The sequence below is a fragment of the Pseudopipra pipra genome, chromosome Z (assembly GCF_036250125.1).
Source record: "Pseudopipra pipra isolate bDixPip1 chromosome Z, bDixPip1.hap1, whole genome shotgun sequence".
NCBI classification, from domain to species: domain Eukaryota; kingdom Metazoa; phylum Chordata; class Aves; order Passeriformes; family Pipridae; genus Pseudopipra; species Pseudopipra pipra.
The window spans coordinates 7,811,699-7,836,023 of NC_087581.1; the positions used below are offsets into that span (position 1 = coordinate 7,811,699).

General features: G+C 45.5%; 1 protein-coding gene across 2 annotated transcripts in view; it reads right to left on the minus strand.

Moving 5' to 3' along the window:
- Positions 1 to 1,969: 1,969 nt before the first annotated feature.
- The window catches only part of LOC135407546 (aquaporin-3-like), an 84,412-nt gene continuing 62,056 nt past the window's right edge, over positions 1,970 to 24,325 (minus strand). Inside the window, exons 1-6 of one of the 2 annotated variants that reach the window (XM_064642669.1) lie at positions 14,717 to 14,915; positions 6,190 to 6,316; positions 5,886 to 6,023; positions 5,259 to 5,377; positions 4,310 to 4,527; positions 1,970 to 3,590 (exon numbers count right to left, since the gene is read on the minus strand). In XM_064642669.1, the coding sequence (XP_064498739.1) occupies positions 3,422 to 3,590; positions 4,310 to 4,527; positions 5,259 to 5,377; positions 5,886 to 6,023; positions 6,190 to 6,316; positions 14,717 to 14,824 (879 nt within the window). In that variant the 5' untranslated portion in view covers positions 14,825 to 14,915 and the 3' untranslated portion in view covers positions 1,970 to 3,421. Of the gene's footprint in view, positions 3,591 to 4,309; positions 4,528 to 5,258; positions 5,378 to 5,885; positions 6,024 to 6,189; positions 6,317 to 14,716; positions 14,916 to 24,325 lie in introns of those variants that run through there. The other variant, XM_064642666.1, reaches the window with a different exon arrangement.

Genomic DNA, 24,325 nt, shown 5'->3' on the forward strand with positions numbered 1-24,325 from the left:
TTTGACCTTCTGTAATGGAGAGGTCTGGGAATTTCCTCCAGCGGGACTTGCAGTTTGCAGTTTAACTGGAAGACCTTTTTGCAAGACAGCCAGTCTTAATTTGAAAACCTCACACAATGAAGAATCCACAACACCTTTTAACATTTTGTTCCAACAACAAATTACACTCCCTGTCAAGCATGAATAGTTTAAATTGTAGATTTATTTCTTCCTACAAAGCATATTTCAATAGCTTGACAGCTGGAGTTCATCAGACCTAAAACCTGGATGACTGTGTTTGGCCAGATGAGTCTTACCTCTCCAGTGACTCCAAAAGAAAGGCATTAACTACAGGGTGATTCACTGCCTTTGAAATCTAGGTATGAAGAAAAAAGAAAAGAAAAATCTTCAGATTTGCATGGGCCTGCCAGGCAAATAATGCCCAGAAGGTCTCTCAAGGCTGCTAAATTGAAAACAAGCAGAACCACAACTTGCAGCAATTTAAGGGTGTCTCCTGCCAGGGAAAATACCTTTTCCTCCCCACACTTCAATAACTCTTCTACAGCTCTTGAAACATGGCATATCAAACTGTCCTAGCACCACCCTCCTTACATGGGTAACAAAGAGCAAAGACACAATCATGTCTCATATGAGCCAGATCCTTATGGAGGCTACATTCTCCATAGCTTCCCATCCCCTGGGAATGGCTGCCTCTTTCCTTCTCTTAATGGATCCACTCAGCAGAGCTTGGTGCTTCTCCAACAGACCCCAGCAAAGCCAAAGCTTTACACAGTTGGGATATGATTAAGACAAAAAAATTTCACCTCAAACTGGTATGACATTTTATTGCTGTTTTAAGAGGTGTAATAATACATACCATTCAGGCACAGGTAAGGCCAGGATATAGAAGAAGGCAATTACTACACACCAGGAAAAACCAGGACGAATGTGGCAGGTAAAATAACCAAAAAAAAAAGAAAAAAAAAATCCAAACAAGAATCCACGCTGCTCCATGCTGCACCTTGGATCAAAAGTATTAAGATCTGCAGTAAGAATTTTAATACATTGATTAAGTCAATTGAAGATACAAAGTGGTAGAAGGGTAGAAAAAGGACTAACAGTCCTGAAGAGAATTGACCTCTGCAGCTATGTTAGTTGATCACAGTAATATACAAGACTGCTACAGATATTTTGAGGGATGAACTTTCATGTTAGAAATGGAATAAAGCAGCATGTTGTCTGCACATAGAGCAAACCAAACAAACCTGGAAACTTTCTTGCCAAAAGCCATTTTATTTCTAGTTGGTGAATTGCAGGAAACCACATTCATCCAGACCTCACTGAATTGTTCAGTTTGGCAACATCTGGGAGGTTAGGAGTTATTTTAAGGCAGCACAATTAATACAGGAAAAATACAGCAGTACACAAATCAGCCAAAGAGCAACAAGAATTTTATTTACGCAGAACACAGGCTGGAAGAAAGCTGCTTGTGTAATTCTATGAGCACTGGACTCAGATCTGTAGTACTTTTCCTTGCATGGTGTAGCTAATCAAGACCAAAAAATGGTGACTCATGCAATGTGCTAAGTGGGGCTGGACAGTACATGGAATGCAGAGTGGGATTGCACACTCAGAAGAACTTTTAAGTGAGAGAATAGCAAGAGAATTTAAATTGTACGAAGGGTGAATGACAAATACTTGCCCAATGGTTCTTTCTGCCTTAAGAATAAGATACCTGAGAGCAGGACACTCTCACTCCCCAGCCCACACCTTTGCCATTATATGGAGTGCAGTACCCCCTCGCTTCCCACCTGCTCCAAAAGGGAAAGGAATAAAACACAAATGGAGAATGTAGATGTACTGAAAAGGTTAATTCCCCTTTGTTCAGGCTGAAGAGGAAAAGGGTTTGGGGAAGCTATTCCTATAGATAACTTCCTTTCCGTGGTAAAGTTTGCTGACAGCTGCTAAAAAAATACAAGCAACACTAGAATTTTACAGTGTGGGTATTGACATTTTATTTTTTTAAAAAGGCAAAAAAAAAAAGAATACAACTTTTTGGTGACTGGAAATGTGTACAAAGTTATGTATTTCAATGAATTCATGCATTAAAGAAACAATCTCTGAATGAGTTTCTCTAATGCACAGGACTCACAAATTCTTTCACAACCAATAATGCTTGTTTAAAATACTCTTTAGTAATATGGCATTGGGAGAGCCAGAGATCCCCTGAGATGCCAGTACTGCTAGTACAGGAGGTGCCTGACCTCAGTCCCTCAGCCATGAGCACCAGGCATACCCCAGTAATTTTGCAAGGTAGAAAAGGAGGTGCTCCAAACAATGCGATGCCTTAACCTAAGACCACCCCAGGAAAATCCAACAATATCTCAAAGCTGACAGAGAATCAGCAGTTCCCACACATCTCTAAATTAACTCATCCCAACCTTGGTATTTAGTAACAGCTCTAAGGAGTATATTTATATATAAATCCACTAAAAAAAAAAAAACACAACCCAAAAACAAAACAAACAACCAACAACAGTATTGTAAAATTTACATGAACACACGCAACTTTAGCAACACCGTGTTTCCAGTGGATCTTGGCTGTTAACTGCTTGCAGTTTATATACAAAGCTGATTAATTAGAAAGGCTGCTTCGGGGAGCCAAGCTTTCTTTCTAGGTTAGCCCCTGGCTAGAACAAGGATTTCCTACGTGTGATCCTCTAGGAGCTGGCAATATTAAAATTTGAAATTAGAACACCAGGCTGCACTTGTTTGTAAACATTTTGTCTTCATATTAAATTAAAATCCAGTGCACTCTTACTCTCTGCGCTGGTGTTATGGATCAGTTGATTGATACAATGTTCTAGGAATTCATGGGAGATATAAGAAGTTTGGCCAATAAAAAAATCTTTTAGACTCGTTAATTCCTGGTGTCAAGTTATTGACTTTAGAGCAACATCAAGCAGAATTTGATCCACAGTAGAATCACAGGCAAATTTTTTCCAGGATGTAGGAGTTTCCAATCCACGCTAGCAAAACTATTCAAGTTTTGCATGATCCCCATTCTGCAGATTGGAACACAGGTTTGAAGGGAAGCAGTTTGCCAAGGTCACAGGCAGCATCAGTAACACAGCCCCAAAAGAGCTGAAGATTCCTGAACACCTGACTCATGTTGGACAGCAATGCCCACTTCTCTCCTGACTCCTACAGCCCTCAATCCCCTTCTATTAGGAAAAGATTACATGATACTGCATTTGGAGGAAGGCTTACAGGGAAATGTCAAAAGCAAATGCATCAGGGACATGAAAAAAAAATACTAGAATATCTCAAGACAGGTAAAAAACTCTTGCTGTTGTTCTTGAAGCTCTTCTTATCTTCTCCTCCTCTTTGCCAATTGCAGTCCTGAGTAATGAATACCTGCCAGATCAGGGTGGCAGCTTCCTCAGACCCTCTCCTTGTGCTTCACGTTAGCCAGCTTGACTGTTTCCTGCTCAGAGGCAGGTGGTGAAGGCTCATCGTGACATCCAATCATCAGCTGGTAGACTATCACTCCTGCAATTGCCCCAAGGAAAGGAGCAACAACTGGAACCCACCACCAATGGTTGCAAGCCCTGGCAAATAAAAAGGAAGTGCACAAAGTGAGAACTGCAGCCTAAATATTAGGATATTTGTGTTTGGATCTGGAGCAATGCAAGAATCTGGTCCAGTCCAACCATCACACGGACTTGCACAAGACAACAGTACCCACATGTCTGCAGCATTTCCAAGGCAGATATTGCCCCCCACCCCACTCTGCAAGTCCAGGTGACAAGCAACTCAGAACACCTATTTTCAGGACTTCCAAGACTATCTCTTTACTAAGAAAAGAGAGAAGCATTTGCAGTGCCTAAACTAGGCATCTTCAATTCCCTCCCACAGCTTGCAGGAAAGCTGCCCTTGATAACAAGAATCCTCTGTTGCTCATGGCTCTCTTAATTTTCTCCAGAAACAACAAAATTCAAACAACAAATAACAAACAACCTCCATTTTCTACTGATAAAAAACCCCCAAGATATGCTCACATTAAAGGTACAACTGAAATTCTCATGGATGCTCCTAGATTTCCTCTTTGATAGCAAAGTTATGTCATTTGCTCTCACCACTGGAATCTGCCCAGCTTCTGTGCTTACTTAAGAAGTCAAAGCAGAGCAAACAGTGCCTTTTAAAAACATTTAGGCAATCCAAAGATGCCTCATGGGTGCCAAGACTCTTTATCATGCCAGAATGCATCTATTTGGACTCATAATTTATTTTGCCTTGATCCACAAGGTTTTCATTGGCAAGAACTTACCCGAACACCTCCGTACCCCAGCCAGCGATGGCTGTGAAGAGACGAGGCCCAAAGTCCCTGGCAGGGTTGACAGCATAGCCAGAGTTGAAGCCCATGGAGGTTCCAATAACAAGGACAACAAAGCCAACTGTGAAAGCCTCCAGCCCTGTGGGGACGGGGTTGTTGAAGGGATCAACAATAGCCAAGACACAGACAATGAGGGAGGCGGTGCCAATGAACTGGAGAGGGATGGGAAAGAAAAAGAAAAATTTAATACAGGTTAGTCTTTTAACCAAATTATTTAACTCCTCTTGGACATAATTTTCTTAACTGGAAGAGCTACACTAAGTCATCCCGTGACGTTATCAGACCACAGTAGACTGCACCCATGGGAACAGGAGAGTGGAACATGCTCCTCCTGACAGCCCATAGTGTCAGCCAAGCTCACACCTTTTTCCCTACCCACAAAAGAACCATGAATAACTGTTTAGGAAGCCAGGAAAGCTGAAAACATCTTCCTAAACCTGCTTCCAGCATGCCATGGCTGGGTGGCAGCTGTCCCTTTTGTGGTAACCTTAAGGGCACAGTCACATTCAAAAACCACCACCATCCCACACCCAGTTGATGTCTGGATTGCGCAACAGCCACAGTAGAAGAGTGAGAGTGAGAAAGAGCCAACATTTCTCATGCTGTGGCTCTTCAGGGACTGAGAGCAAATTATATTCTTTTCACTGGTGTCTTGACCAGTGTTGTATCACTGGTTAACCCCCCCAACACCTTCTTGCTGTGAGGTCATTTCTGGCCTTCCTCTCTCTTCCTATGGGCTATTGAGATATCCACGTCAGCTCCAAAAACCTTTCTGCTATCTCTTCTTAAAATTGCAATTCATTTTCTAACTAAAGGTGAGGCCCAGAACCACCCCAAAATATTCCTCTTCGAATGCACCTTCACACTCCCAGCACCATCTTACCTGGTCAAAGAATCCATTCACAACATTCAGATGCTCAGATGGGTAGGTGGCAAAGATACCAGCAGTGCCATTCACTCCTGTTGTGTACAGCTGGTTAAAGCCAAAAGCCCAGATGGCATCTAGAGGCAGGGATAAGAAAAGAGAAAGGTGAAGAGGTCAGTCATTTTACAACATGCATGGGACAGAGGACCCTGCTTGGAAAATTACTAAAACACAGGCTCCACAGAGCCATGAAAATTGAGATAGAACTTCCTGGGCACCCCACTGCTGTATGTTACAAACCCATTTGCTGTAGACCGAACATTCATTTGGAAATTACTTTTCTGGAAGATCTGTTTCAGTCCAGACAGTAGATAGAGGATGGGCTACTCAGTGGTCCACCAATCATTACTCAGGGACAAAGAGTGGCACATTAACAATTCTGTTTGGCCTTCAGATCGATTTGAGGAGGATTGAACACATCATCATGAGAACGAGAAAGCCATCTCAGAAACACAGCAAGGAGGTTTGATGGATCTCTGCTCTGCAAGAAAGTTCTCCTCTCTGATCCGATAACCTCCCTCCCTGCAGTGAGTCACAAAGAGCAGTAGTCTCACTCTAAAAAGCACACAAGGTTTCCACACTTACCGTAGTACAGCCCAAAGACTATGCCAGCTCCAAGGAAAGCCCCCAGGGTTTGTGCAAGGGCATAAATTGGCAGCTTGATCCAGGGCTCCCGGGCCAAGAAGCACATGGCAAAAGTGACAGCTGGGTTCAGGTGTCCACCTGCAGAGAGGCTGGTGGTTAGTGTGCTTTTACGGGCAGAATTTTGGTCCCAGAGTTGTGCCAAGGGTTACTAGTTTCCATGACAGCGCCTCATAGGAAAAGTACAGCCATCTAAGCCTACACAATTGACACAGGTGAAATCCAGCCTACATGAAGCCCCACGTACCTGATATCTGTCCTGCAATCAGAATGCCAAGTGTCACAGCAAAGCCGAAGGCCAGGTTGACAGTCAGGAAACTTCCATGAGACCCTCTGCTGAGCACGATCTGCGCAACGGAGCCACAGCCGAAGAGCTACGAAGAGAAGAGATTGAAATTATCACCTGTTTCACATCAGGGCCAGTTGCTGACCCCATCTGCAACTGCTCCACTGCTTGCACCATCACAGCCTACTCACGACTCAGATCCTTTCAAAGCTTCAATCTTTGGTCAAAGTATCCAGACATCACCTCTAGGACAGGAGGGAAGGGAAAAGGGCACAGACAAACCTACCTCCTGGCAGAGGGAACTGAAACAAGGGCCAAAAATCAAAAGCAAGATAGATCTACAGGAGGCTGGAGTTCTTTATCCAAGTATCTAATTTTGAGACAGATCAGCCAGACAGCATCCTGGTCTGAGGTATTCACAGTGCAAGTATTCTGATGAGGGATATGGGTACCTTTTAGTTAAAGGCTAATAATTGTTTAACACAGTAGTGCAAAGATTGGTAGGAAACAACTTTTTAATGCCTGGAAATACAGTCATGACTGAAGAAGGCCACATTCAGCCTGACATTCATGGAGTTCTCTTTCAAGCTCCATCAATTTCTTTGGAATATGGACTTTTCAGTCCATATTCCAGAGAGCTTGCCATCAGCACAGTGAGAGTCTTGGACTCCTGTCCAAGATTAAGGGTGCACTAAGCACTTTGGTGGACAAAAGCCATTTATTTTGAGTGATAAAAGTGTTTCATAATAGCTAAGGAAAGCATGTGTTCTTGCTTAGAGATGTTTGCTCCAATCATGATCCTTTTCTTCCCAACTGCATGCAAAAGCCATCATTCCTATGCTCACCCTTAACAACTCAGACCAGTTTTTCCTGAGAATTCTGTTCAGCAGTCATCCAGCTGGAGGATTTCTATCTTGTCAAGTCTTTCCACTACTCACCATATAATTTAAAGAGCCCTAATTGTGATCATCTGTATGTTTCTGTCTTCCACTGATTCCACCTGAACTGATCCTTGGTGTATACCAGGGAATATCACATCAGCAGGTACTGAGAGCATTCTTAAACTAGAGTAGAGATTACAGCTTGCTCATGAGATGCTCAAATCTAGGAATCAAGGCTTGACTTATTTCTTCTGACCACATTCCCATAACTACATCCCCACCAAGACTTTCTGTTTCCATGGACTCCATTATACCAGAATGACTCACTCAATTGCCACAGAGGCGCTATCCACTCCTAGAGGATAAGCCACCAGACAGGCACCAAGGTAGCAGAGTCAGCTGTCTTCACCTCTCCAGCCAGTACTGGACATGCCCATTGAACAACACACAATCCAAATCAGGGGCAAAGCCAAAACACATTCATCCTCTCCCATCACCTTGACAAATGATGAATTCCTAGCAAAGCAAACACTGCACTCAGCCTCCTGTGAAAGAAGCAGCCGGGTAGGCTGCAGGCTGACTCATGAGGTGGACACTTTGTACACAGGTGCCTCTTGACAAGGAGCCAGGTGCCCAACACAAGGACCTTGTGCAGAAAGAACAAAGGAACCTGTTGAACTTGTTGCTTAAGGAGGGATAGCCAGCACTGCTCTCTACTGGGTGCAGTCAGAACAGCCCCTACAATGTCCTCACCAAGCTGGGAAACCATGGCAGAGGAAACTCCAAGACAAAGGCAGAAAAGATGACTCTTGTTTATTGGCAGCAAACAGAACCAGCTGTGCCCAAACCACCAAGGCAAGCATAGCTCCCATGGAGCAAATAAATACTGGCTGATGACCATATTCTGTTCCTTTCCTTACCCCTGACAAGCCCCAGCATGCTTTGGAGAGAGTACTTGGCCATGGTGTTTGCCTCACTGAGGCCACACAGCACATCAGGTTGACCAGGGAGGGGGCAAGCCCACAAAAAGCTGAGTTTGGTAGGATTGACCCCAGGTGATTCCTAGTGATGAAGGTATTTGTGTTATTCACTCTGTAAGAACTGGCAGTTCTGCAAGTGCTTGGTGGTTGACTTGTTATACACATACCTTTTGGTTGCAAAAAACCGCAGAGTAAAGTTTTCCCACCTCCACCTCCCTGTACACCTGCAAAAGTCTTCCCTTAACCTGGGGGAAAGCCAGGTCTGCCATTTCTCAAGGGGTTATCTCAAGAGGTTATCCTCCTCTCCTCTATCCTACACCTGGCAATAGCTCTCCAGTTTTTCCTCAGAAGAGAGTCTATGGGCCGTGCAAAAACACCCTGGAGCCACTCCACAAGGGCATTACAACTGTTTATCAGATGAGCCCTGAGAATTATTTGGCTTAATTCACCATAGAAAACTCAACCCTCAACAGTTAAGAGTACAGTGATATTTAGGGACAGGGTTGAACGTTGATATGCATGTGTCCAATTCCATCCTGCACCCGTAGAGTCCACTAAACACGGAAGTCATGCATGACATCCCTCCATGGCATTTGACTTTTAGGAACCAGTTCTAGTCATGCTTACACATGCTTTTGTGAAAAGTAGCTTAACAGTACACTGTTTTGTTGTGGTAGCAGCTATTAAAATTTTTTAATCACACCAATTCCACTTCTGCTATCTGCTAGCTTTCCTTCAAATTCCTTTTCCCAGGTAATATGAGACAGGATACATTTTTTAAGTCCTCCTTGTCCACTGCTCACAGAGAAGTGTTTAGGAGCAGCTACCTTGAGTTGAAAGGTAAGGAAGGCCCAATAAAAGCAACTCAACATTTTTCCCTGAGTCTTTTAAGTCCATGCAATGGATGTAAGAGTTCTTAGGCAATATTGTACCACTATGGTCAGGGACAGTGGTGCACACCTAAGGGGGAGATGATATCTAATTCTTTTGATTTTAATAACCTGACTCCAATAGCATTTGGTTGTTTGTGGGTTTTGTTGATTTTGTTTTTTGCTTTTTTTTAAAAAAAAACCACTACTGTAAGAACATCCAGCCAACAGAAACCCAGCTTAGCACCTCACAGGGCAGTAGGTGCAGCAGTCAACTGTTATACCCCATCATTCACTAGCCGAGTTCAAAAGCGGTTTTAATGTGGTAATAAAATGATTGCAACAAAGCATCACTCTGATCTATTAAAGCTACTCTCCAAGGAACTGAGGTCAATGCACCCATTAACCAGGTTAATGGAAGCCTGCTCCCTAACTTCATTTTACTGACTCCAGCAAATCTAATGGCTTTCCCTGCCGACAGAGAGGCTTCTCACTCCTCGTGAGCTGATTCAACTCCTTGCACTAAAAAACCATATCCATGTTCTGCAGGAACTGGCCCAAAGGTGGAGGAGCTGACAAACTCCATAGGGGAGGAGAACCCCCCTGTACTAAGGACACAACAGGTAGAAGCAAAACCAGGACAAGGCAGCACATTGCTGGGGGAAACTTCACTCTCATGAAACCCTAATCTCCCTATGTCCAGGGTGTGTTTCAAGACTGAGCAGTTGGCTTTGTCACTCAAGATAAAAACACCCTGTCTCAATGTCTGAACACACCAAACCCCTGGAGTCAGTAAGGGCTGGTAGGAAAGGACCACGGAGGACAAAAAGAAAAGTTGCAACAGCTAATAAAGAAGCAAGGTCACCTTAGTTTTTAGGCAGACCACATGAAAAACAGCTTCATACACGAGCTCAGGAGGAAGGTAGTGCTCAGCACTCCCCTGCACAAGAGACATGTTTCTTCCCTTTCTTTTCTCCTTTATTTGCCAGTGCTCTTTTACGCCTTCAGGTGCAATACAAAAGGCCTGGGTATATTTGCTCTTGGACTTCAGGCAGACTGATCTCTAAATGAAGATGGGAAAGTTTTGCTGGCATAGACCAGGAGTGCAATTACCTGAATTACAACTTTTCTCCACAGCCAGCAAATAAACCAGGGATTAGGCAAGGAGCCTGCTGTAAATCTACCCTAATCACCTGGGTGGATGGGAAAGACTGGTCAGCCCTTGCTGGTAGTGGGGAAGATGCCAGAAGGGCAGTCAAATCATGAGTCTGTTCTGAAGGGAGAGACCCTGAGATATTGATGGATGATTTTAAGCTTTGGACACACAAAGGGCACCACTCTTCATATCAGAGTGAAATTCAGGACTCTCCTACAGCTCCTTCCAGGGAGAAGGCAGAGAGGGAGGGAGTGCACCACGCAGAGATCTTCCTCAACTCCATGGCCTGTGTGGTCAGGAATACTGTCCTTTCTGCTTTTCCTCAAGCATCTCTCACACAACCAGACTGGTCACCATTTTCAATTTCAAAGCAAGGAAAAACCTTAGACCCCAGAGTCCAGCTTTTTGTCCAGCACAGCTGGAGGCAGCCTGGGCAGAAGCAGTCCTGCAGGGAAGGGCAGCAGCAGATGGTCTGTTATGTTACAGCTCTTCACACATCACACGCTGTCCCAGAGCCAAGGCAGGGCTGCAGGACCCAAGAGATAAGAGAGTCTAAGAAAAACTGTGCCCCACACACATCACATGCTAACCAACACTGAACAAAGCTGGAGAAAAGAGCAGCTTTCGGTCAAGAAACCTGAGCAACTTTCAGCACAGGAGTTGGGCATTAGAGAGGAAATTCACCATTTTAGCTTGTTCACACGCACACACGGAAGCAAAAACACTTATTCTGATAACCCTGGTATTGCACAGACTAAGAGGCTTTAACTGTTGGAGAGACCAGTCTGGTGGGGTTTTCATCACAAGGTTGGGCACTCCTGGGGGAAAGCTGCCTTCCCACCAATGCAGTCTCAATGTGTGAACTGTCCTGTTTGTAGGAAGAAGAAACCTCCTGCTCCTGCACAGAGACAGCAAAAAGGGACAGTTTTGGACAGTTAATGAAGAGCTTCAACCTCTTCTGTTGGAAGAGGGAGAGAAGCACCAGTGCTGCCATTCTCCACTCCTCAGCATCCAGCAGCCCAGACCCCTTGCAGGGAAGAATCAGCAGCACTTAACATGCACAAATATTTCCACCTGCTTTACCAGCCTAGCAAAGCGTTAGCAAATCAAAGAAATTTTAAAAATTAAATATATATATAAAATAAAATCACACTGCCAACAGTTAACTGAGGTTTCCCTTGCCTTGGTCATCCCCTTAAGTGAGGCTCCCTTTGCTCCAGTTATCCAAACCACTTTGCTGTTTTGGTTCCTGTGGTCTGCAGCACACTCACACTTCAGAAAGCTCCCACCTAGCCACAAAGTCAAGGCAGCACTGATTGAAAACCAATTAGGAATTGTTTTGTTCTTTCTTTGTGCCTGTACAACAGTGAATCACAGTGAGTCCCACTTGGAAATCAGTCATAATCCGCACATTACTTCTCCTGCAAATTCAAAAGCCAAAGAGAGCCAGCTTTGGTATTTGCAGTCAGCAGAACAAGGCAAACAGACCTTTAAGAGAGGCACGGACACCAGCCACTGGAAATCTGGTGTTAGTGAGTTGCTACAGTAATAACACAAACAGCAAGAGACTGGGAAAACGCCTTCAGCATTGGTGTTGCTTAACTATTACCAGCAAGCGGTGCTTCCAACACAGGTATAAAGTTCAAACCCAAAGTGCCACTCAGAAAGCGCATTTTGAAGAGGGAAAATGCCAATTTAGGTATCAAAGGAAACTTATGTAGAATCCACTTTACTATTTTTGCAACAGCAGGTACATTACCCACAGACTAAATGAACATCGTACAAGGTGCTATACACAGCAAGAGTGGCTTGCAAATAGACAGCAACTCACTTTCATCCTCTTCAGGGCTGCCTTGGTTGGATTATTTTCCTTATCTTTAAAAAAAAAAAAAGAGTCACTATTCTGCTTTAATGTTAACACCCCTAAAGTGACTACCCTCATGACAGCAGGGTTGGAACAAGATGATTTTTAAGGTCCACTCCAACCCCAAAACCATTCTATGATTCTACCTTCACAATAAGAAAAATAAAATCAAGCACTAGGTTAATTCTTTCAGGCAATAAGACTATGCAGGGGTCTGCAATAGCTTTTGTCTTCAAGAGTTTGAAAAAGCTGCAGTCATTACGCAAGTGAAGGGGAGGAGGGAAGAAGCTGAAGCAGTGCCAATATCCACAGTGGGACGAGTTTTACATTAAGCAGTGAATTTAAAATAAGCTACAAACGTTAAAAGTCTCCCTCTCTTGGGGCTCAAGAAGTTGATTTTAACATGAACAATATAAAACCTTAAACCCATCCCTGATGCTGTCCTGTTCTAGACATATTTGTCTTCAGTAAACTCCATTTCCCATGAAGAAAATTTCGTGGATCCCAGGTTGGATATTTTACTGCCTGAAGCTCATGGTATTTACTGGGGTCCAATGCATCTAGATGCACACACACACAAGCTTGCAAGGGGGGCAACAGGGGCTTCTGCAAGCTATAGAATGACATTTTCTCTCCCGAGACTATCCAATTCAAACTATTGTTCGGCCATCTGAAAGGGGAAGAAAGTTGCCTTCAAGTTCCCTTTCTGTTTCACGTAGATGATATAATAAAAAGATGCAAAGGAATCCAGGTGGTAGGGAGCAAAATAAATCACTTTTCTTTAGTAAAAGTAAAAACTGTGAGTGTCCCTTTATTAAGAATAGACTGGGACGACACCAAGTCAGAAAGGTCTTGACTGTCTTAGACAGCAGCTCAGGAACTCCTGCACACAGTGAGGGCTCTGCTTGTCCCCTTAGACACACACATGCACATTTAAACACTGCAGGTTTGGCACTCCAGAGGACAAGACATGTGTTACCCACTTCTGCCAGTGCAGCCTCCAGCATGGCCAGTGGGTGCCCATTACCACCCTCATTTTTGGAGGCTGCTTATGAGTTTGAACCAAACCCTTCCTCAGGCTCTGAGCAGATCCCAGCTCCTCTCTGTCTGGAGAGGCAAGGCTTTAGGGAAAAGTAGTCTCTGTTGTGCCAACTGATACAGTTAGAAGAAGAAATAATGTTTTTTGAATCATAAGCCCTTCTGGAATCCATGTGGCTAAAGGCTTGCCTTGTTTCTCAGCAATACTAACTTGGCTATCAGGAGACATTATTCCACCTTACAAGAATTTCCTTGTTTCAATCCTGAGACCAACTGCAGCAACATCAGTGATTCATAGACAGCAACTTTCTAGCTGTTAATCACTTTCCTATCAACTTCTACCCACCTTAATTCCAAATAACCCTTCCTTAAATCAACAGGACTTGTTTGCAAGCCACCAAAGCTGGGTCGCTCTGATAATACAGACATTGCACTGTGCAAAGCTGCTTTCTTTAAAGAGCGATAACACTTTACAGGGTCTTAGCAGAGTCCCCTAAGCTCGCATACAAGACTTAATCACCCTCCTTTCATCATCAAAAAATAATCTTATTTATGAAAGCATAAAATTGCATTGCTCTTTTTGTGTTGTCCCCCAAGTGCACATGCAGCTTCCTCCACTTTCAACTCCTCCAACCATTATATTTCTCTCCAAACAGTCCAGCCATCAATTACGAGGAGGTGTAAACCCATAGTCACTCCACTGAAACCTCTAGGGTTACTCTGGATTTACACCATCTCAGAGGAGCTTGTACCTGCACACATTTACTGGGTGAACACCAACTCATTTCTGCTGCGACATCAACGCACCAGACCTGGGGCACTTTGGGCAGTCTTGCTTTCTTGGACACAGATGCCCAAAGCCAGATATCCCTTTTTCTACGTCAGTGTTTAGTCCCCACAGCTCATACACAACTGCCCCAGCTGTTCTCAACTGTCTTTAACTTCAGAGCAAGTTGGGGCTGCTTAAAACATTTGCAACCTAAGGCACTTACACACACATTTATCCTGCTTTATCCCTCATATCCCACGCTTTTGGAAACTGAGCACTAAAACAGGCAGAAGAGTTTTTTCACCATTTACCACTTAAAAACATGCAGACTGACAGCTCAGTGCTGTCACACACACACCGAGCATGATATCCCCATCGGCACAATCTGCCATGGTGCTGTGCAGCCCTGATGAAAAGACCCTGGGGAACCAGCAGCTGACAGCAAAGGGGCACTGCAACAGTTTAAATTCTGGCTACTTCTTTCTTACAGGATGCGTGAGCAGAACGAAGTGAGGTGAGGGGGAAAAAAAGCTTTCACTTCCTCGGGTGATAGCCCTTGCAGTATTTCGGTGCCAAGATAATATCCCAGAGCTGACAGAAAGGAAGTTTTGCGTGATCTCTAGCAAAAACACTTGCTGCTTACACAGAGGCATTTTGCTCCCTGCACTTCGCAGATACACAAAAGCTCCCAAACGCCCCACAAGCTCTGTGGACCCCACCCTTGCCAAGCACCCCAAAGTTCACCCTAAAGGAACTTGCATGAAATTTTTCCTGTGCACAGGGATTGTCCTCTAGTACCTTTACAGCAGGTTGCACCAGAGCTGAGCTCATCCCAGATGCAAACCCTGGCAGCAATGCAGCCCCTTCACCAGGACCATTTCCCCCACACCCAGGGGCTAGAGAGCAGCCCCACGCCACAGCCCCCACTCACCACCAGGATCAGTGTCCCCAGGCACTCAGCCAGTGCTTGCCGCACTAATTTGTTTCTGATTCTCAGGTGCTCCTCAATGGTAGCAAGAACGTCCTTTTGCCGCCCCATCACAGTAGAGGTGCTGGTCAAGTGATGTCAGGCAAGAAGCAGCTGCTGACAAAGCCTCAGCAAAGTTTCTTCCCCAGCAGAGCTGCCTTTGCTTATAAATAAGTTCATCAATGCCTGACACACCTCCTGGGTAACCACACCCCTTCCACCCGCTCTTCAAACCCAACTTTTTTTTTTTCCTCCTTTTCAGCGTGAGACAGCGTGGGTGGTTTTCTTCATTTGCTTTATTGCTTTCACAGGTGAGCAAAAGCTTTAGGAGCTTCAGAAGAAGGAGGAATTAACCGTGGCAAAGGTGTCCTGCTCAAGCCACTCCTGTTCTCATCACCATCTAAAACATGGGGCCCTATCTGCCCTTCTCAAGCTTCAGCTAAATGCGTAAACTGAGCAGTGCCTTACCCATTTGTGTGAACATGGCACCCTGCTTTTAGCTTTATTTCCTTCCCAAGCTCCTGCAGGATGGCAAAGTGGTGTGTGCTGATGGCCTGCAGAGGCTGCAGGTGCTTCGGCAGCAAAATCAGGGGGCAGGAGGGTTTGAACCCCCACAGCTCAGGCCAAGGCACCTCCCAACTCCAGCAATTACCCTGCCAAAGCCGGTATCACGGAGCAAGACCAGACCACTCTTCATGAAAATCTGCGTCTGGCTCCAAATCCTTCTGTGTCATTAAAGTTTGTCTCACGCTCCCAGAACTTTGGGAAAGCATTTGCAGCCCAGTCCCTGTGAAAGCTGTGAAAAAAAGACATGAGGTCCCCAGTGCAGAGCCAATCCCCATCCTAGGATCTTGATGAAATGCCCACAGAATCACTGAGCCACACAGGAACCAACCGTTGCTGAGTTTTATCCTCAATAATGACCTGTATCACCTTGGGACAATTCTATGGGATAGCCTGGATGAAAGCAGTTCCAGACCATACCATCTGAGGTGAGGACTGCTAAGAGAACATGTGCAGTTGATGGCATCTGGTTTTTGTTAAGTGAGTAGTAAAAATTCCCTGGGCCCCTTGACTCACCAGGGCTTGACGTAGAGCAACAGGGCCAAATTTGCAGGACTGAAAGGGACCCTTTTCCTGGATTTGTTCCCCGCCTCCTCTGCAAAGCCACAGATGCCCAGCTTTTCCTCTTCCCCTTATTTAACCATCAATTTTCCTGTGGAAAAACCAGAGCTTTTTAGTGCAGTGGTGAATGGGCCTTTATTTTGTACAGAAACTGCAGCCAACCCAAGGAGCAGTCAGGAATGTGGTTAAGAAAGCAATAATGTGTGAGGAATCAAATACAGGGAAACACTCAGGTCCAAACATAATTACAGGGACAGGAAACTTTCCTTGTTATTTTGTGCTCAAGCCCAGTCTGGGATTGCCAGCATCAATGGGGTCCTCTGAATTACAGCAAGTGCTCCATCAGCCCCATGCAACGAATGCATTTTTAGCCTTATCTCTACATCCCTCCCCTCACCATCTTGCAGTCCATCACCGGAGCCATGGAGGCTCCTCACTTGCTCCTTCACTTCACTCTTCTTTGTATTCTGCTCTATCCTTTCACCCTGACATTGTATCGAAGCCATCACAGCCAGAAATGAAGCTGTGTATTAGGTTTTTTTCCATTTTGACAATTCCCAAACCTATGGCCTGGTTTGCCATTTGTTGAACCACCAGTGTGCAGATGCTGCGTTCTGTGGTGCAGGTTTTTTGAGATTTATGTAGACTGGCTCCCATTCCTTCCCTGGTGGTGGGACAGGGCCATCAGACCAGAAAGAAGCAAAAAGCATAGGGAGGTGTGATGTTCTCCAAGCAGGTAGGTACATTTTTCCTGTCTGAGGCATCTGAGCTCCTCTGGCTACAAGTTGAGGATACCATAATTTCCTCATGACTGGTGAAGGGAGAGGAGATGATATGTCTTGGTTTCAGCCAGAATTGTTAATTTTCTTCTTAGTAGTGGTTGAATGATGTTGATAACACACTGATGCTCAGTTGTTCCCCAGCAGTGCTTACCCTAAATCAAAGACTTTCCAGTGTCTCACTCTGCCAGTTAGCAGGAGCACAAGAACCACGGAGGGAGCGTGGCCAGGAGAGATGACCCAAACTATCCAAAGGGTTATTCCATACCACAGAACATCATGCCCAGGTACATAAACTGCGGGGACTTGGCCAGGAGCTGACCAGGCTGAGGATCAGTCAGTGTTAATTGTGTTGTTTTTCACTTGTCTTTCTTGGGTTTTATTCCTCTATCTTTTTCTTTGTCATTAGTAGTAGTAGTAGTAGTATATTTTATTTAATTGAATTATTAAACTATTCTTATCTGAACACACAAGTTTTACTATTTTTTACCATTCTCTTCCCCAATGGGGTGAGCAGGGAGCAGTGAGTGGTACTTAGTTGCTGCCTGGGGTTAATCCGTGACATGGTAAAAGGTGGTGATAAGACCAGCATCAAAGATGGTGCTTGGAAATGTCTAGACAGAGGCAAGCTGAGGAGCTGGAGTGGGGTGGGTGCTCCAACACCAGCTCTGTGACTGACTCATTGCGTGACCCCAAGCAAATCCTTCACCTTTCCACACCCCAGCTTCTCCATCAGTAAATTGGAGAGTGACATCAGATTCCCTTCTTGGGGCGTTGTGAGGGTGAATCACTGCAGCCCAAGATCCAATGACTTAAAATGAGCAACAGGGACTTATGCAACTGCTTTCCCAACAGGCAGCCATGTTATTATCTAGGAAGGAGCTTGGGGAAGGGACAGTGATGCAATGCTAGAAAAAGCAGAGCATCTTTTCAGAAGCAATAACTAATCAAAGTGTGGGTAAGGGCTGAAAGGCCCCAGTGCTGGAACTTTTCTGTGCCAAGACAGAAATTTCCTTGCTGCACCAATCAGCTGGACTCCGGGGATACATGATCTAAGTACAAAACAATTAGATGTGCAGCAGCAGCAACAGGTTTCCAAGCAAGCCCATCTCTTGCAGTAACTGGTGCACAGGGTACTCGTACCCGTCCTGGTGGTTAGAAGAAACCCACAGATCAGTAGAAGTAAACAAGGAAGGATGTAGCAGTAAGAATAACAAGATAATTCCTCAGAGCTGCCGGGCTCTCCTAGTGTTGGGTGGACATAGAAAGATGTCCATGCCTTTAGTGTTGCCTTTCATAGACATCCAAAGAGCTCTTTCACAGTAGAAAGGTTTGAAGAAAGGAAATTTTCAAAACTTTGTCACAGAAATTCATGCTTGACCTGCTGGTGGTTGTCCCAGAGACACTGAAGTGCAAGCAAGGGATTTCTCTGATCAATCACGGCATGATTCAAACACCAGGTGTTAAAGTACCTAGAATGAACTACTCCTATCAATCTGTACAGTGTCAAAAAATCAAGGCAATGTAATACTTCAGTTTAGGAAACCTGCTGATTGCCCAGAAGAAACTCAAAGAGAAAAGGAAGCTCAACTCAGCAGGAAACTCAGAGACAACATTGTTATGTTGTGCTCTTTCCATGAATCTCAATCTTTTCTTCCAGTATCTTCTGGGACCAACAAATACAGAAGTACCTAGGAATAAACCAGGATTTGAACCCATACCCTCTGACCCTGGTCAAAAAGAGCACTTCTCTGTAATGTTTGTCACTTTCTCACTCCCTTCCTTTCTCTCCTGCAGAACCGTGCAATGTGCCACAAGAAACTCACTGTGTGCTCAGGCTGTTATTTCTAGACAAGATCCAAAACTAACACCCAGGTTCCAAGTTTGCTGTTTGTGTTTCAGCCTTGCCACTTGGCTCCACCCCTCATCACTCCATGCCAGGAGAAAGATACAGGTGAAATTATAAAGGAAGATCCAATCCTTGGCTGCTCCCATTCAGCTCTTTTGCTACTGGCTATAGTGACACAAAATAAATTCAGGCTCATACATTTCCTTGGCTTCTGCAGAGTCCTGAATCAGCCCCCAGCAATGTAATTTTTCCTATTAAAATCCAAGTTTAGCAAGTTATCAAGACTTTTTCTTAAGTGGGTGAATGGATAAACCTGGACTGATGGGGTTCCACTGCTTGTCCAAGCCAAATTTATTCACTCATCCCAGGATGGATGGTGCAACCCAACAGGGAGAAAAGTGTGAATCACTCAAATCTGTAATGAGTCACTCATTGCGCTGATGGTGGGGTCACCTGGTGCAAAAGCCATTATGCCAAGAGAGGTCACTGTGTCAAAGCATGACAGGATTCATCCTTGTGAAATCTGCCCTCAGAAGATACCTCTGACCACCTCCTTCCCATGATCTACCTGACAGAGGAATATGGTGACATATTCATTAGATTTCATTAAAAATAAAAATTATAGCTTGCCTAGCAAGGCAGGGTAGGAAGTGAGTGGGTAGGAAGTTTGTAAGCTTTCTAAACCATTCTAGCTGGAGGGTTAAGTGCAGTGATTTCAACATTCTGCCTTGAATCTCCAGATTGGCAGAGCCAGGTGTTTGTTTCATGTCTGGGTCTGCTTAGCCCTCCAACCCGAGTTAGAAAAATGGAGACATTCCTCCAGGGAACAGCAGTCATCTACACAGCTGAGGGTTGTCGACGGTGTCTGTTTTTGGAGAAGCTTAAGGTGAAACTGCCATCCTAATTTAGGTTCCTTGGACACCTGAGACTGGCCTGGAAGCTGCAAACTGGGTTTGGACTTGAATTACAATATACTAATGGGAATAATATTTAAAATCCCTGAAAATAGCTCTTCATGAAGTCCACTGCTTGGAACCGAGTGAAGGAAAGGGTGCCCTGAGCTGAGTCTCTACCTAATATAATTCAAAAGTGTCTCACAGGGATGAATCCCCCAGAGCTCTATTGGAGTATGGACCCAAAACTTGTCCCACTGTTGATGAGGCTCCTTGTCACGTCTGATGTCCTCCTCATCCCAAAGCTGGACCCAGTTCACAGGAATAAACATTGTACATCACATGCCATTCCTGCAGAGAAGCCATTTTCAGTATAAGCAATTGCATACCAGGGTAACTACTGCACATTAGAAAAGCATCAGTTCCTCCAGAAGAAAGCTTTTTAATAACACATCTAAAGGGAAAGCTCTTGCAAACAGCTCTCCTGAAATAAGGTTTTGGCAGAAGCTTCTCCCATAAAATGTTCCGTGTAGACAGTCGCTCCTCGGAGAGCTGCAGAGCCAGTCCTGACTTGGAGACACTGCTGCTGTTGTGCACCACAACAGGAGAGTTCAAAGACCCTGAAGGCAGAAGACACAGAAATTATGTGAAACTCCACCAGCCCAAAGTGTGAGTCAGGAGCAACGACAGGAACTTTCCCTACCAGGTGAGGACACATCCCGGAATGGAGAGTGTGCCTGCCCTCCAACCTAACCACAGCTAGTCCCAGCACAGGGGTCTCTCAGAAAAGAAACAATCACTTTAAGAGCAAAAACACATCCAGATGTCATTTTAATTGTCTATTCCATGAGATCACTTTAGAAATGTCTCTTTGTGAGCTACAAAGGAAGCCTAAAACAACTAGCCCAGGTGGAGACAGCTACCTGTAGTTGATGTAACCCACCCCCACTCTCTAAGGGGATGCAGATCTGAAAAATGCAAAGATATTTATGCCATAGGTGGAGTGAGATTTGCAATAGGAGCAGGGACACCTTAATATTGTTTCACAATTCACATCAGGGGCTCTCTCTGCAAGAACACATGAATTACAGATCACCCATGCTTGAGAAAAGTGAACTGAAAGTGGAAGAGGTGCAAAAAAGTGTCAGAAGGACAAATGGGTGACTGGAGTCCCACCATTTCAGTGTGGACTAAAAGTGCTCAAATAAGGGAACACAGTGAAACCAAGGCCAAGCTGGGACATAACTGCTGTTGATAAGTACCTCAGGAAGCAAAAGGACTGTTTGTGTTGGCACAAGTGCAGCTAGGGATGAACAAGATATTGATAATTTTAGTCTGGAGACTAGAAACCAAAAGAGCATGGGTATTGTGTAGATATTGTCCAATTCAAGTAAGATGTTCTCCTTTCCCTGGAGAAGCAAAGGCAGAAAGTATCAGAGGGTTAAAGCCGAAAGGAGGTGTGGTGTTCCCTGCAGTAATTAACACTTCCTCCCTGATTTCTGTACCCCAACCTAATTCTGTACCCCCAAGTCTTGCTTGGGTCTCTCATATGGTCTTTGCAAGGGAATTCCTACTACCTGTACCTTCAGAGAACTGGGCTCCTGAACTGTAAAAGCACCTCTGAATCAAACTACACTCTCTGCCCCTTACGTCTTCAGGTCTGTTGAAGGGCTGTAACTACCAGTTCACCTGGATGCTCCCAAAATCCACCTCTGCAAAAGCAAAGTGAGCTTGTTTACACTTGTTTCAACTGAGAAGAGAGTCTACTGTCCTCTTTGGGACAGTCATTCCTTCAGCTGATTTTAAATCAGCCTGAATCCTGGGGGAATTTCCATACTGGCCTATTTTTTTTTTTTCCCCTGGGTAGTTTAAGTATTAAACATCATCCCTTAGCAAACAGGCATTAAGGAACTGCATTGTAATGGGCATTTCTGAGATTCCATAATGAAACAGGGATTTGGCATGGACAAGCCACCTGAGACGAGTGCCTGCGGCTGTGGAGATAACAGGGCTGTAAACAGAAGGGCTGGGCTGTGCAGTGGGTGCTACACTCAAAGTTTGAAGAGACATAAGCAAGCACCCATCTCCTGATTCACCAGAGGAGTCCCTCTCCCAAAGAAAGGGATAATGGTCCTTAACTGACAGCTCCTTTGCAGACTTCAGCAGGCATGGGACATGAACTGGTTTGGGGCAACAGCTTTTAAACTGGTTCTGGAGTCTTCCAGGAAGTCTTCATCTCATGGGTGGAGAAAAGCAGAGAACTTGAAAGCTGTTGTGGTGAGAGCCACTGTCTTTCCCTCACTCCCTTCAGATGAAGTTAGAATGGTTGACAGACACTATGGCTGACCTGGAACACCCCAAAGGTAAAGAGCCAACATTTCCTTATGAAAATGTCTTGGCCTCTTTTTTTTGGCCTGCCCAGAAGGAACAAGAGTGGGTATTTACTCACTGGAAGCTCTAAGAGTCAGCTAAAGCAGAAGCCAAATGAGGATGCAGGAGACATTCAGAATTTCAGTCCTAAACTAGGAGCATTGAAACAGAGTTGATCTTGGGAATACATCATTTAGTTCCTCTGTGTAGACACAAGAAGTCCAAGCCCCAGTTTGCTTCAGGACCCAAGGGTGGATGGTTTTTATCTCGAGAAGCCCACTGTCAAATCAAACTGATGTGTGTAAGCAGAGGGGAATACATGGCAAGGGTAATCCCTCCCCAGACAGGCAGCCCAAGACCCCCCTGGTCTCCCTGTACCCCTTACGTCTGAGGGCAGAAGCCACAGGAAGCCACAGGATCCATCTGCTCTGGCACAGGATGGGGGGCCAGGGATGAAAATCCAGCAGATGGGAACAGATGCTTTCTTATGAGCCACCAGTGCATTGGAAGCAGCTCCCAATCCCAGTCACCTCCTCCTGGGGTCAGACCCATTTTTCCCTCAGGCAAGGAGACCCCCAGCCCTGTTGGCTGCCAGCACCCAGTGAGAGTCAGGATGAGACCTGAAAGAAGCACCAGGTGGAGGCAAACACAGAGTGTACCAAAGGGACAAGCAGGGGGTCCTCTCCCTCCACCTGCAGTGAGCCGTTGTGTCTCTATCTGCTGGGATGCAGAGGTGATGGATGCTGTTGTCCTTGCAGCCCATATCTCCCAACTCCAGCCCTCCCAGCAAATCTCAGGGGTGGAGTCCGGTCCCCCCCACAGCTCTTGTTCACTTCCAGGACAGAGAAGAGGGAGTAATGGGAAGGTGGCAAGAGCAGCAGTCAGCCTGGAAGCTCAAAAAACACAGAGAGGAGATTACTCCTCCCCAGACTGGCAGCAGCCCTGAGTCTCTCCATCACAGGCAGTTTGTTCCACCAAGTTTTGTGAGGTGGTAGGAGCAGGGCAATCTGCCAAGGCACCAAAATGCCCATGCTATAACAAAGTATCTTGCCACACACCCCACTTGGAAAATTCATTTCCCAGCAAAAGGTGTCAACAGAAGTCTGTTGTGTGTGACTGGGGTTTCCCTGACAGGAGCTCTAGATGCCCTGGTGACAGTCAGCATGTCTGTTGCTTTGCCTGTTAACCTACACACCAATGTACCCTTTCTTCAGCTCCAGACTGGGGGTATCAAACCTTCCAGCCCATTGTGGGAGGTGCAGGTGATTGATCTTTGATGTCCACCCCTGTTTCCCGAGCCTGCCACTCAGACATTGCAACCACCACATCCTGCAGGAAACCCAAGGAGACCTGAATCAGACATGAGTTGAGCAACTGGAGTCAGCAAATTGGATACCTATTACTGAAAAGCAAGATAAGATCACTTACACTCATCCTGCTTGTGGCTTGGGGAGGATCTGTTGCAGGCACCCACCTGGGGCATCCACTCAGCCTTGCAAAACCCTTACGAAGAGGCACCAACTCTGGCTCCACACATGCTCTCCCACCCTTCCCACAGAGAATACACTCAGCTGGCAGAAATGACGCTGTGCAGACCGAGGGAGTGGGGCTTGGCATGGCTGTCGTGCTGCTCATTCATCCTTCCCCCTGGCACATCAAGGAAGCAATGACAAGGGAAGGGTGAAGGGGCAAGTGAAAACCTGGTAGGATTCCCTAGTGTGGACCACTGAGAAAGAGTAAGACACGCCAGTCATTTGCGGGAGGTTTCCATAAGGGATATGCCAGGAAGACCCAGTCCCCAGTGGCTGCCAAAGAAATCACAGGAAATCTGAACTCAAGGCTTTTATTAACCTATATAGAAAACTTGCCTTGCTTCTTATCTAAGAGAGCAAAGGTGTATGTGAGGGGTAGGAGAGGCAGCAGTCTTCCTCAGATGGTGTTTGACATTTCATCACTTCTGAGATCCCTGAGAGGCAGGAGCTTGGCCACCCACATTCCCACTGCTGGTACAGGTGCCTTCACAGCATGAAGCAGAGCACCCTCCATTTCTTCCAGGGGGCATCTCTAATGACCTGTGGAAACAGCACCAAGGTGCAAGGGTGGTTCTGAGCTCAGCAGGCCTCCAAGCCTAAGCTGTCCAGAGTCACCTCATGTGGAGGGCCAGCAATCACTGCTGGGTTTTTAGTCAAGGGCCATGGGTTCTGAGCAGCCCGCAAGGATACAGATCCAGGGCATGCAAAAGAGCAAAGCTGTAGCAGAGGGAATTGCCCTGGTGGTGGTGCCACCTGCTTCTGGGACCACAGCCCTTTGCTGCAGTGTCTCATATTGTTCCCAGGAGCAGCTGCAGCAGCTAATCCTGGCTCCCTCAGAAATCAAACTAACTAACTCTTTGTTAGTTTCAGTGAAGGGACAAGAGGTCTGCTGCAGTGTGTGCCCATGTACAACCCATGCTGCCATGGTGGAGAGGCAAGGTACCCCTCAGATCGGGTGTGTCTTCCAGAAAGATATCAAGTGGGTGACAAAGACCCATGTCCTATTCTTTGCACCAACCCTTTGC